General features: G+C 42.2%; 1 protein-coding gene across 5 annotated transcripts in view; it reads right to left on the bottom strand.

The window, feature by feature from the left end:
* The window catches only part of hecw2b (HECT, C2 and WW domain containing E3 ubiquitin protein ligase 2b), a 152,520-nt gene that overhangs the window by 17,311 nt on the left and 120,539 nt on the right, over positions 1–14,670 (bottom strand). For all 5 annotated transcript variants that reach the window (XM_028572177.1, XM_028572179.1, XM_028572175.1 and 2 more), the window contains 5 exons: positions 9,285–9,381; positions 8,049–8,132; positions 2,481–2,590; positions 1,604–1,724; positions 1,386–1,499 (listed from right to left, as the gene is read on the bottom strand). In XM_028572177.1, the coding sequence (XP_028427978.1) occupies positions 1,386–1,499; positions 1,604–1,724; positions 2,481–2,590; positions 8,049–8,132; positions 9,285–9,381 (526 nt within the window). The remainder of the gene's footprint in view (positions 1–1,385; positions 1,500–1,603; positions 1,725–2,480; positions 2,591–8,048; positions 8,133–9,284; positions 9,382–14,670) is intronic.

Genomic DNA, 14,670 nt, shown 5'->3' with positions numbered 1-14,670 from the left:
ACGCGCACCACAACAACAACAAAAACACTGGTGAATGTGGACCATAACACATGAGTTGTTGCAAAAAAGTTGCAACTTTTTTTGTATAAAAAATTTATAAAAAGGAAACTTGTTTTGGGGAGAATAATAATTAGTACTATTAATTCATTACTCTGGGCTGAGATTTTCTAGGAACCTTACCATAAAGCCTCAGGATGATGATGTTGTTATAATATGAAAACGGCTGGTGGATTTAAGACACAAAATAATAATTTATTGAATTAATCAAATATGAACATATCTGTCAGTGGCTTGTTGATCTTTACATTGTTAGTTAATTTCCTATCCTGGGCTGGGACTCACATTCATACGTTTTTTTAAAGTACTTACTGGACTTTAACTTATCATTGCACTTACAATAAAGTAGATGTCCTCAATTTAGGTCATCCTGTAGGTCTCATCTGCGTTTTTTCCTGCATCCACCGTGTGTGATTGTGTGTGTTTGTGTGTGTGCACGTCAATCGCGGGGGAAACGGAGCAACAGCCCCGCCCGCTGCAGACAGCTGACAAGATTGAAACAGCAGCAACTTTCAGAGACTTAAGAGTGAAAAATCGTTACAGCGTACATTGATGTTACAATGTATACATGTTGGCAGGGCAGTCTGAAATGTTTTGCATGGTCTTTCGCTGTACGTTTTGTTGGTAATGTGAGATGTTGGAGTCACACACACGTCTCGTCTTCATAACAGAAACAAGGAAATTAATTTTACCCGTTCTCACTCCCGCTTGGTCAGTGGCTGCACGTGGGACTCCTGGGATTGTGTTAGTAATGAAAATGCGATAGTCAATCAATGTCTTCCAGTGATGTGGGCCCCCGATTGGACCAGGCCCGTAAGCAACCGCGTACCCTGCTTACCGATAGTTACGCATCTGAATCACTCAATTCTCATTGGCTACCTGCCAAAGTGGCAGATAGATTGACAGTGTTACCCGCCAATTGCAAAATTCACCCGCATTTGGCAGTTGGGCAGGTGTTAATTTCATGCCCTGTGTATATATATATATATATATATATATATATATATATATATATATATATATATATATTTATGTTTATTTGGTTTACAGTTGTCTATTTTGTCATGATTTTATTGTATTTGATTTTATTATTATTTCATCTTGTCTTAATTTTTGTAGTGGTGATGACGATGGTTGAAGGGGGAGGGGATATGTTAATGGTGTAAGTTGTATGTTCTGCATCTTTTTATGAATTTAAATAAAAACTGTTAATCATAAAAAAATCATATATAAGCCAGATAGTCCAGGAAATGGGCTATGGTGCACATATATGCAAACGTGTTGTGGTTTTCATGCTTCTTCTTCTTCTCCCCCTACCACATACTCACCCCTCCTCCCCAATGAAGCTGACGTAGAGCTTGCTGCGCTGCAGGTCTTTACGGGAATAGCACATGATCTGGTTGAAGGCATCTTCCAGCAGATGGTCACGACGGATGATCAACCTGAGACACAATCACAAACAAGTGGACAGACAGACACATACAATTGTGTAAGCACAAAAAAACAAGAAGAAAGGTCTGTCTTCAAACGAACACATTACACCTACTTTAGCTTCCCTGGTCCTTGGCCGTAGCCTTTAGTTTCCAGTTTCCTGTAGAAGTTGCGCAGTTTGGCTTCAAAATCTCTCTTGTAAGGTGCTGGGGCTCTCGCATTAGCTCTCTGAGTACCTAATGGCGGAGAGAAAGAGAAACATTTTACTCCTTTACTGCACTGGGATATGTCAGTAATCGGGACAGGTCGGTGCATTCCAGTGGTTATTTTGTGATGCCAAAATAATTATGTCTGTGTGTGACTAGGGCTCTATTTTAACGATCTAAGCACACAGCGTGAAGCGCCTCGTGCAGATGCGTTTAGGGCGTGTACGAATCCACTTTTGCTAGTTTAACAGCGGAAAAAAGGCACATGGTTCAAAAGGGTTGTACTTAGTGTCTTAATTAATCATAGGTGTGTTTTGGGCATAACATGCAATAAACCAATCAGAGTGTCATCTTCCATTCCCTTTAAAAGCCAGGCACGTTTGTACCTTGGCGCATTGCTATTATAATGGCGGATTTGCTAAGCAGGAAGGAGAGATTTTCAGGAGAGGAAACCAATCTGCTCGTGCGCAAAGTGAAAGCGCACGAGCAGCACTATGCCACCAAAACTCCACGAGGTGAAGCAGGGTTAAAATAACAATGAAATGCTGTGTTATTGACTTTAGACCAGGTTTTTGTTGGTCAATGGTGCGATAACTTTCCGCTGCCTCAAGATAGCAATATGCCAAGAATGCACCTGAACCCACCTCCCTGTAAGACGAGCACGGCCATGAGCGCACAGATGGGCGCAGGTGCATTTGCTATTTAAAAAGACGTGGAGGAAATTGACAACTGCATCGGTTTTAAACTAGCAAAGACACTTGCAAGATAGGGCATTAAGTCTCTTACCAGGCGAATTCTGTGGGGAGGAGACAGGGGATCCCCGAGGTGACTGGCAGTAGCTGGGGTGAAGTAAGGCGTGAGGCGGCACATAGGACATTACTTCATCTTCAAACAGACTGCAGAGGAGAGAGAGGAGGAGAGACAGAGCAATTTAGCATTGCAGCTAGCATGCACCATGCTCAATTTATAAATTCAGAATCCAAAATTCAGATGCAAACTACAATGTATTTCAACTAACATATTTTCAACTTCCTCAAATTCTGTGTTTTACGCAATCGATTCTAGAATCTAGATTGGTAGTTTGCCATAGTAGCTGCAGCAAACAACTATTTTGTCTACTATTTCATCACTAAATTAAGTTTTGAGACTTTTTTATGTGAGAAATGGAATTGGTCGAGTTTGAATATGGGCAGTTTTACGAAAATTGATGGCCAATTGAACATTTGCTCTGATGTTGTCAGACTTGAGAAGCTCCAGTCTGACGTGACAGCCAGCTAGTAGCGGCCAGGATCGCTCCCTCGTCGGCTGACCAGCATACCTGCCAACACTCCCGTTTTTCACGGGTTTCTCCTGTTTTTTAGCCCTATATCCCGGACCCCTCCCGGTTTGTTATTTCTCCTGGGAAACTCCCGTAATTCGCATGGCCCAAACTCCTTTATAAATAATTGGACCAATATGTTGGCCAGTTGCCAAATCTTGTATGAAACAAATCCTATTCACACAATCCACACACCATATACAATTTTCAACCTGTTTGCCAACTCAACCTGGCAACCTATAACCCAGCTTCAAAGTTCAGACCCAAAAGCCAGCTGATAAAAATGGCAGGTGAAGGCGGTGTTCACGCAAAGAAATCGAAATATAGCTGTAAATTTCAACAGTGTTGGGCACAACAGTTTACTTGCATCTTACCTAGTCATATCGACAACCTCCACACTTTTTGTAAGGTGTGTTCCATTGATTTTAATGTAGCGCCCGGCGTGAAAAATGACATTACCCAGCACATTCACAGTGGGTCTTACAGTACACTTAACAGACATTTAACTTATTGAACAAAATCTCTTGTGATATTAATAGACCTCCATTTTATAAAAAGCTTGCTTACCCCTTAAAAAGACATGGGAAAGGGATTTGAATTGCAATTTATTCAGTTCAAGATTATGCATTGCTTCTGTTGGACTGCCTGTAGATTGTTTAGACTTGGATTATGTCTTATATGTCATATAAACGGTTTGCAAGATTGAATGTCTACATTAGACAATGGGAAAAGTTAGGCTTTCTGGAGGGCTCCTAAGAAGTCATGTGCTGTGGAGAGGCTTATACTACTATATGTGCGTATTGTTTGACCACTAATACATAATAGGACCATTGGTTTACAGTTTGTTGTCTATTTTGGTATTATTTTAATGTATTGTCTTGAATATTAGGGTTATTTTATTATGTCTTAATTTTTGTCTAAGAACATGTACCTAAGTTAACAACCGAGGTCTTTTATTTAAAAATTTTTAAATCTACAGAGAAACAACTGAAAAAGGTGGTGCCTGTGTTTACATGTTGCAGTGTTAATCTACAGAGAAACAAGAGAAAAAGGAGGTGTTCATGTTTACATGGTGCATGGTGCATGTTTGCTAAAAGACACAGAAACAAGAGAAAAAGGTTTTTGGGAAGTCAAGCAAGATTTGTAAGTAGCATCTCCTTGGGGCTCCGTCTAACCCAAAGGGCAACCTCCCGTACTGAGCAGTGATGCACATGCGGAAATGCCAAAAACTGCAGTTCATCGAGTGGTCACCTGAGGCTGGCTGCAGAAGTGAGTTTATTTCCGTAGACCCCTTGTTAACATTACATTACAACAGAATTAAACATGTTTACAGCCTGGTTAAAAAAAAACGTTTTACCCGTCATGACAACTCTAGGGGTTGAATTTATGTTATAACATCAGAGTGGTCACTTTGATTGACAAGTGCCTGTTGTGGTGGAATTTCCAGAAACACCATGTTGTGGTATGATGAGACAAAGGAAGAGCTTAGACAACATCAGGTCATCCATAGGTCACAGGTCAGGGGATGAGAATATTTGGCCAGTCTCTAATAACCAAACCTGTTCATGTATAATTAGGGCCCGAGCACCGACAGCGGCGAAGGCCCTATTGAAACTGAAGGAATTATTAAAGCTGCGAGCAGCGATGGAGGGGCCCTTGCGCTTCTGCGCGCGTCGGGGTTAACGGCGGACGCCACTCCTTGCGACCATGCATTTGCGCGGCACTCAGACGCCACAAACCGTCACCAATGAAAAGGGAACTCCCCGCCGAGTTCAACGATAGCTCACACAAGACTACGTCATACGGTTCATTAGCTGTGAAAGGGGGCGTGGCTAAATCATAGGGGGCGGGTCCAACCATCACCAATTAAAAATGAAGCCTCTGCTGAGATGAATGATACCTCACACAAGACTCTACCTTAAATGGAAGCAAGCAGCGATGACGGGCCCTCGCTTCTTTCATCGGGGCGTACTGGCAAACACAACATCACATGTAGACAACACATTCTAAGTTTCATGTAAATCGGAATTACTTTTGCCAAGATACAACAAAAGTTGGTCCTCTGTAACTTGTGCATTGTGCACCCTGGGTAAAGGTTTGGCCCGCCCCCTATACTTTGGCCACGCCCCCTTCCACAGCTATGAACCGTATGACGTAGAGTCTTGTGTGAGGTATCGTTGAACTCGGCAGGGAGTTCCCTTTTCACTGTTGACGATTTGCGGTGTCTGAGTGCTGCACAAATGCAAGGTCGCAAGGAGCGGCGTCCGCCTGTAACCCCAATGCGCACAGAGGCGCGAGGGCCCGTCCATCGCTGCTCGCAGCTTTAATTATGTTTGTGTCTCTACAGACTCAAGGAGTCTACATAGACAACTGCATGATTAATGAATGTTTTGTTTCAGGACTGTCTCCTTTTGGAGGTCGGTGGGCCAGCCACACTTTTGCATACTTCCCAGAAAGAGAGATAGGCTGAACTAGGCTTTAGCACAATAACACATTTGTGGTTAAACTGTACTGCCTGCTTAATTGTCTCCTCAATTGAGTGTTCATGAAATGCTTCTGTGTAAGTCATCAAGATCTACAGAATCTTCTTCACGTATGTGAAATGAGCTGTGCTGCTCCTGAATTTTTCGTTAACACCTGCAGTGAGGCTCCCTAACAGACAGTTCAGTGAAAGCTAATGCGAGTCACTGCTCTTGACCTCCTGGCTGTGTTTTTGCCTTTCAGACAATTTTCAAGCAAATATCCAACGTATTTTATGGCTTGCTGTACATTTAATTGAACTAATGGACACTCCCAAGCAGTCTATCCTGCAGTTCTGGGTAAGTGAAATTCTAATATTTTATTTAACGTTATTTGTAAGCATTATTAGCACGTTAACTGGCTAATTGTTAGACATTGACAGAGGCCTCAACGAAAGACGCTTAAACCGAAGTCAAAACGTAACTATTATTATTAAATTTACAGTGATAATACATTTTTTGTAGATGACAATGTCCTTTTCCCTCCCTTTTCAAGTTATTTATTATATATAAATATATATATATATATATATATATATATATATATATATATATATATATATATATATATATATATATCTCTAAGGGGGTTTTCGTCTTTTACTGATTCACACTTCCGACAGCCCTCAGAGATGATTAATCCAACATCAGCAGAACTAGTGCTGTGCCCGTTGAAAATGGGCTGATTACTTGGCCTGTGGTGTTGCTGCTTGTAGAATTTATCAAAACCAAAGTGTACCCCAAAAAGACTTACAGAAGGACCCTAAACCACTTAATATGCAACTCCACTGTATAGCCTACTATCTATTGACTTAGTGTAGACTACGTCTACATCAGAGGAAGACATAGGCACCGATACCGTGGGTGCTCCGGAGTTCGAGCACCCACGGAAAATAATAGCACCCACTGAGCACCCATGTGTGCCAGACTGCCAGTAGGCTACATTTATTTAAAATTAAACAATTTTTTTTGTTGCTAAGTGGAGCGTCTGTCATAATGTGATTAGTTATGTTGCTGTCAGTCCCCTGCTCCATATCCTATCCACCAATCACAGCGTCTCTTGGATGAAAACGCCTCCATCCAGTGGGTGCATGTGCTTTAGGTAATCAGCGTGAGAATTAAATGGACAGATTTGTTATTAAAAAAGCAAACCTAATGATGCAAGTGCATCGATGACATCCAACACCAGCGCAGAGAGTTCTTAATTTTCCACAAAGCTGCTCACGGTTGATACCACAGAATTGGTTACTGCGCGCCAGAGTACCGCGAGTGGCCGGTCGTGGTGCTCCATCATGTCAGTGGTAGTTGGTGGTCAGTTAAACTTCTCATCTCCAATCCTATCTGTATTTGTGAGAAGTGCCGCTGTCCTGAGTTGAAACTTTACGGCTTTATTATCGAGTTAATAGCGTGTTTGTATCGGCCACTGTCCGTTTCCTAAGGTTCTGAAATGCAAAATTTTTTCGACTACTTTTTTTTTTTTTAAAGGGCATGCGCCCGTGAGCACCCACGGAGGAAAACATAAATTGGCACCTATGGAGGAAGACATTGTGCTTCTATAATTACCTGACAGAGAACATTGCAGAATCAGAATGTAATCACAAAATATCACAATTAAAATGTGGAGTAATCAGACATTTGCGTCATGGACTCATGGCAGTGCGCTACCCACCCTGCCCGCAATTTAATACAATAGCAGGAAAAGAGTCAGAGGCGCTGATGTGCAGGTAACCTTCCCCCCCCAAACAGGGACACACACAGATATGGCTTGCTTTATCACGCTCTGTCTGCACTCGTTGTAGCTGGTTGTGCTTTGCATGTGTGGGATTCTGAAACGTCCTTAAATTCGGGAATTATCGTTTGTTTATTCAAAGTCAAAGACAGTCCAAAGTAGTGCTACTTTGCACACATTTTTGCTGCCAAAGCTCAGCTGCTCGCTCTCTCTCTGCTCCTGCTCACTCAGTTTGAGAGGGGGAGTGGCAAGCGGCTAGAGCAGCAAAAGCCAACGTGTGCTTCTTTAACCTATATATTTAACAATATCTTTTGCATTTCTTATCCTAACAACGCCAAACTTGGCACTGCACTTATTCGTGCCCATAGCAAGACACCTGAAATCCATCGGACTAACGGTTCGAGAGATATGCTCTTAACACCCAGACAGACAGACGGACAGACAGACAGACGATGCAATTATAGATAGATAGATAGATAGATAGATAGATAGATATTCCATCCTTAGTGGGCGATAGATTCAGAATGAACGACAATAAACAGAACGGCTGAGGACGTAAGGAATGCCAGCGCTTAAACATTTCGAAAGACACTCATGTCCTCACTTTTCTGAACATTGGTGTAACTTCATCAATAACACTGACTCAGTCATCAACTTTCACACTTATAGGGCTGGCCTTGCATTGCTGCAGTCCAATCAAAAAGAAATCAGAAATTAAATAAGGAAGCAAACATCAGAGAGGGATCAAGACACCGAAGAAAGGGAAGACAAAAGGAATCAGGTCTCACCTTAGTAGCATGACAAGATCAGCATCACCTGACAGCCTGGCCAATCCTGATCCTCCATCTGTGCGTATGAGCTGCACCTTCTCCCTGTTGTCATAGCAACATTACACTGAGACAGACCTGGTGACTATCTTTGTTTCATATCGAAGCTATACATTTAAATACTTAAAGTGATGATTCAGAGTAATTTCACCCTAGGGTCCTTTGCACCATGACGTCGAGCCAAACACCCCCCCAGAAGCTTTTTTCACCTGGGTCTAACATTGGGAGAGTAAGCGTAGAGTAGCGTTATTAGCTGAATAGCTTATTAGCGCAGAGGCTAATGGACCCACGTTTGTATCTCGTAAATGACCCCACTAATAATGCCCGAAATGATACCAAACTTTTACACAAGTACAAATAGGTTATGTACTCATAAAACGATGGATTGGAAAGTTTGTAAGTACACCAGAAGTTTATGAACACTTGCCTGCGCTCTTCTGCTCTCTGTTGCTTCTGCTGCTGCTGCTGCTGCTGCTGCTGCTACTTGCAGTTAGAGGAGTGCTTAGGGACATCTACAAATTACTACACCGAAAAGAGATACAACAAAAATATTTATTAATTTAATGATTAAATAAGGTAATGTCTCCAAACTTATCTCAGTTATTACTTGTCTACTGCTAGTTATACTACAGCACTTACTTTAAAAAAAAAAAGTTAAATTAAAAAATATTTTTGTTGCATCTCTTTTCGGTGTTGTAATTTGTAGATGGCCCTAAGCACTTGTCTTACTGCCGGCAGCAGCAACAACAGCAGAGAGCAGAAGCCAGCAGGCAAGTGTTCATAAACTTCTGGTGTACTTACAAACTTTCCAATCCATCGTTTTATGAGTGCATAACCTATTTGTACTACTGTAGACGTTTGGTATCATTTCGGGCATTATTAGTGGGGTCATTTACCAGATACAAACGTGGGTCCATTAGCCCCTGCGCTAAGCTATTCAGCTGAAAACGCTACTCTATGCTAACTCCCAATGTTAGACCCAGGTGAAAAAAGCTTCTGGGGGGGTGTTTGGCTCGAGGTCATGGTGCAAAGGACCCTAGGGGGACATTACACCGAACTATCACTTTAATAATACTAATAAATACTAAAGGTACCTCAGAAACTTTGTTAGGTACCTTGGTACGTGTGTGTGTGTGTGTGTGTGTGTGTGTGTGTGTAGGTGTGTGTGTGTGTGTGTGTGTGTGCATGTGTGTGTACCTGAGTGAATGATTCCAGTTGAAATCAGGTTGTCTCTCCTGCAAAATCTCAAAGATGTTTGGTTGACGAAGAAACGACACAATCTTGTCATTGTAAGCTGAAAAAAAGCATACAGGAGTTATTGTTAAGGAAAAACTCAGGAGCAGCACAAATCATTTCACATATGATTTGGGAGACCTGATGAATTACAGCGGAAACACACCACACGCTGAAGCGCAGCGAATAGCCGTGAAGCGTAGATTCGTGCATGATCGCGCACCTGGCCATTCATACCGGCCGTGCATTTCTCCGCGCCGGTCACAAAGCAATCTTTCTCCTCTAGGCTCTCTCTCTCTCTCAATGTGTGTGTGTGTGTGTGTGTGTGTGTGTGTGTGTGTGTGTGTGTGTGTGTGTTTGTGTGTGTGTGTGTGTCACTGTCTGTCCGTTCATCGGTCTCTCTCTCAGAGTGCCTAATCGCGTGTTTCGCTGGAGACACCTGAGAAGTCAAGACAGCCAAAATCACATTAAACCTGGGTGTTTAATTTTTAAATTGGTTTATTTTAAGTACTCCGCTGCACTGTGGCCTTCCTGTATGTGATTACCTGCCTCGCTTGACACTTTCGCTTGCAGAACAAATAGAGGAGATGCCGAAACAATCGCAGCTGGTATGAACGGACAGATTGGATAATATGGGCGCCAAAATGAAAATAAAAGAATTTAGGCAGGCAGTACAGTTTAACTACGATGTGTTATTTTGTCGTGCTGTCCCAACTCTCTGAAGTTCCTGTCTTCTTGAAGCTGTATATAAACTCATGCTGGAGCAGAACGAGTTTTACATAAAGGGTAATTTCGGTTTTTGGCCTGGTCACCAAAATTAATGAGGTTGAGAGTTGCGTGGAGAGTTTAGAGGGGGCCGAAAGGGGAAAGACTGGATGATCCTGCCGCTAGTAAGAGATAAGGTCAACATGCTTTGGGAAAATACTGTTTTAGAAAATCGATACCGACGCAATAATCTCCATTTTGTGGGCATCCTTACAGTGAAGTTTTTGGGTGACCTGATTCGGGAGTTGCTGGAGACTGAGAGAGAGACTGAGATTGAGACTGCACACAGAACCGCCGTCCAGCAGCCCCAGGCAGGGGGCAGACCCAGGACCATTCTGGCGAGATTTCTAAGATCAACGGACCGGGACCTGGTGTTGCGGACAGCAAGAAGCAAGGGCAAGATATCCCGGCAGAATAACAACATAATACTATTTCCAGACTTCTTCAGAGTGACACAGATAAAGCACGACAGGTTCAACGAGTGTAAGAAAAAGTTCACGAGAGAGAGGTGAGATTCCGAATCCTGTATCCTGCCAAACTTAAAATAGAAGCCATAGCTGGAGTTAAGACATTTGAATGCCCCTGAAAGATAGAAAATATGGAGTGATTTGTCTGCAACGGACTTATAAAGATGAGCAGCCTCTGCTGATGGCTGCGTTGCCTTTTTTCTTTTTTCTCGGCTCTCTCATGGCACTGACTGGCGCTAATGTGAGACACCGGCTCGGATCCTACTTGGACATATTTCCTTTTGTATTACTCTGGTTGGACATTCTTTTTCTTTTTTTGTCAGTAGCATTGTATGGGAGATGGATCGTGTGAAGTGAGAAGGGATTATGGACCGAAAAGATTAACTTTTCAAGTTCAAGTTCCACTTTATTTATCCTTAGAAAAGGAAATTTAGTTTTACAAACTTTAACCTCGGCCATAGAGAGGGGCACCTTTCAACCTTTCACAAACCAACACTGCACTTATTTTGGTCATACACAAAAAGGCCAAAGAGCCGATGGAGTGCTCGAATTACAGGCCCAAACGGTTCCCTGACTCCTTTACTTGAATGTCTCAAGGATATTAAAACCTGGATGTCTTTTAATTTTTTGAATTTAAACAAAGAAAAAAACTGAGGTCATTGTGTTTGGACCCAGCCGGGTTTGTGACTCCACTCCCGTAAACCTTGGTTCCCTACAGCAATATGTAAAGCCAGTTGTTACCAATTTAGGCATTAAAATTGACAGTGATTTTAAGCTTGACAAGCAGATAAACATGGTGGTTAAATCCAGTTTTTATCACCTGAGGCTTTTAGCTAAAATTAAACCTGTGTTACCTTTTAAAATTTTTGAACAAATGATTCATGCTTTTATTTCGACCTGTTTGGACTACTGCAATGCACTGGCGTGAACCAAACTTCCCTTTCACGTCTACAGTTAGTCCAAAATGCAGCTGCTCGTCTGCTAACAGGAACACGGAAACACAAACACATTACTCCAATTTTGGCCTCACTCCATTGGCTCCCTGTATATTTTAGAATACATTTCAAGATTTTATTGTTTGTTTTTAAGTCACTAAATGGGTTGGCACCTCAGTACATTTCTGAGCTCTTGCACATTTATACCCCGTCAAGGTCATTGAGGTCTGGGGATCAGCTGCGGCTGAACGTGCCCAGGACCAGACTGAAGACCAGAGGCGACCGCTCTTTTTCAGCAGTTGCTCCCAAACTGTGGAATGACTTACCACCACACATTAAAGGTGCGCCCACCCTTCACACCTTTAAATCTCGTTTAAAAACACATTTTTATTCCTTGGCTTTTGATTCACCGTGAGAGCTGCTGTGGTCTTCGTTGTCGCTGTCATTGTTAGTGTTATTTTATTTATTTTGTTGTTCCTTTTTGTTTTATATGTTTATCTCTGTGAAGCACTTTGGTAACCTTGTTGTTTGTTTAAATTGTGCTATATAAATAAAGTGGATTGGATTGGACATGGTACGTACTTTATTTGTGAATCCCACGGCCATAGTCTCAACCAAGCCTTTAGAAACTTGTTAGTAGTTTCTAAAGTAGTATGCAATACCAACCCAAAGCAAAATTACATATTTGGGCATCACCTATTACACATCGCTACAGCGAGTTGTCCAGGACAATATATTAAGTAGTGTTCAAAGGGATCTGACTAATTGGTCTGTGCTGCCGGGATCACTACGGTCCAGGATTGCTGATGTTAAAATGAACATAGTCCCTTGTGTGAACTTCTTAAGTACAATGATCCCCTTACCCCCACCAATACATTTCTGGAAGAAACTTGACACTGTAATCCGGCAGTTTATTTGGAATAGTAAACAACCTAGGGTAAAATACTCTACCTTGCGACGTACAGTACAGGCCAAAAGTTTGGACACACCTTCTCATTCAATGTGTTTCCTAATTTTCATAACTATTTACATTGTAGATTCTCACTGAAGGCATCAAAACTATGAATGAACACATATGGAATGATGTACTTAACAAAAAAGTGTGAAATAACTGAAAACTCTGCAAACCCTTGGTGTTCTCTCAATGAGCTTCATGAGGTAGTCACCTGAAATGGTTTTCACTTCACAGGTGTGCTTTGTCAGGGTTAATTAGTGGAATTTTTTCCTTTATTAATAAAAAAGCAAAGGGTGGCTACTTTGAAGAATCTAAAATATAAGACATGTTTTCAGTTATTTCACACTTTTTTGTTAAGTACATAATTCCATATGTGTTAATTCATAGTTTTGAGGCCTTCAGTGAGAATCTACAATGTAAATAGTCATGAAAATAAAAGGAAACGCATTTGAATTAGAAGGTGTGTCCAAACTTTTGGCCTGTACTGTACCATGAACAAGGGAGGCCTGGCCCTCCCCAACCTTAAAGTGTACCATAGAGCCTTTCAGCTACGGGCCCTCAGAGTATGGATAGACCCCTCATCTACAGTTTCATAGAGAGAAATAGAGCAAAACCTTACTGGAAGTCTAAGACTGCAAGACCTCGCCTTTGCAGGTGTGTGTCCAAAAAAGTGTATGCTAGCCTATGGCCCTATTATCACCAACACATTGGCCAACTTTAAACAGGTGGAGGAGCAACTACACTACACCAATAAGTGGCATTTGAGCATCCCAATTTGGCACAACATGCACTTAATGTCTTTTGTTTGTAACCAGTGGAGTGACAGAGGTTTTTATACTCTTAACCAGTTATTCAATGGGGAAGGTATGTTGAGTTTTGAGGACCTGAGAACTAGCTTTGAGATCCCTAGGACATCCTTCTTCCTCTATCTTCGCTTAAGGTCAGCCCTAAAATGCTATGGAGTACCATGGGGGAACAGTCTTGAGACCCACCCAATCATTAAATGGCTTGGTGATTTTTCTGTGAGAGGATTAATGTCCAGGATTTATGCTAAATTGATGCAAGCATCCGTAGGAGAACTCCCAATAGTAAAGAATGGGAGCGAGAGCTGAGCCCGGAGGGGACCGTAATTAATTTGGATACAGTTTGGGACATTTCCCACTGTTCCAAGAACCCAAATCATCAGCAGATCCACTTCAACATATGTCATAGGACATATTGGACACCTCAGAAGAGATACGTCTCTAAAGGCATTCCTACTCCCTATTGCACGTTTTGTCAACCTGAACAAACTGGAACTTTCCTGCACATGGTCTGGGAGTGTGAACAGGTGCATGAGTTATACAGTACAGGCCAAAAGTTTGGACACACCTTCTCATTCAATGCGTTTCCTTTATTTTCATGACTATTTACATTGTAGATTCTCACTGAAGGCATCAAAACTATGAATGAACACGTGGAATTATGTACTTTACATAAAATGTGAAATAACTGAAAACTCTTATATTCTAGTTTCTTCAAAGTAGCCACCCTTTGCTCTAATTACTTAGAGGTTTTCCAACAGTCTTGAAGGAGTTCCCAGAGAGGCTTAGCACTTGTTGGTCCTTTTGCCTTGACTCTGCGGTCCAGCTCACCCCAAACCATCTCGATTGGGTTCAGGTCCGGTGACTGTAGAGGCCAGGTCATCTGGTGAAGCCCTCCATCACTCTCCTTCTTGGTCAAATAGCCCTTACACAGCCTGTAGGTGTGTTTGGGGTCATTGTCCTGTTGAAAATAAATGATAGTCCAACTAAACGCAAACCGGATGGGATGGCATGTCGCTGCAGGATGCTGTGGTAGCCATGCTGGTTCAGTATGCCTTCAATTTTGAATAAATCCCCAACAGTGTCACCAGCAAAGGTCCCACACCATCACACCTCCTCCTCCATGCTTCACGGTGGGAACCAGGCATGTAGAATCCATCCGTTCACCTTTTCTGCGTCGCACAAAGACACGGCGGTTGGAACCAAAGATCAGACCAAAGCACAGATTTCCACTGGTCTAATGTCCATTCCTTGTGTTTCTTGGCCCAAACAAATCTCTTCTGCTTGTTGCCTCTCCTAGCAGTGGTTTCATAGCAGCTACTTGACCATGAAGGCCTGATTCGCGCAGTCTCCTCTTAACAGTTGTTCTAGAGATGTGTCTGCTGCTAGAACTCTGTGTGGCATTCATCTGGTCTCTAATCTGAG

This window comes from Perca flavescens, chromosome 24 (assembly GCF_004354835.1).
Source record: "Perca flavescens isolate YP-PL-M2 chromosome 24, PFLA_1.0, whole genome shotgun sequence".
Lineage (NCBI taxonomy): Eukaryota > Metazoa > Chordata > Actinopteri > Perciformes > Percidae > Perca > Perca flavescens.
Note: the sequence above shows the minus strand (reverse complement) of the source record. Positions and strands in the feature narration are given on the sequence as shown.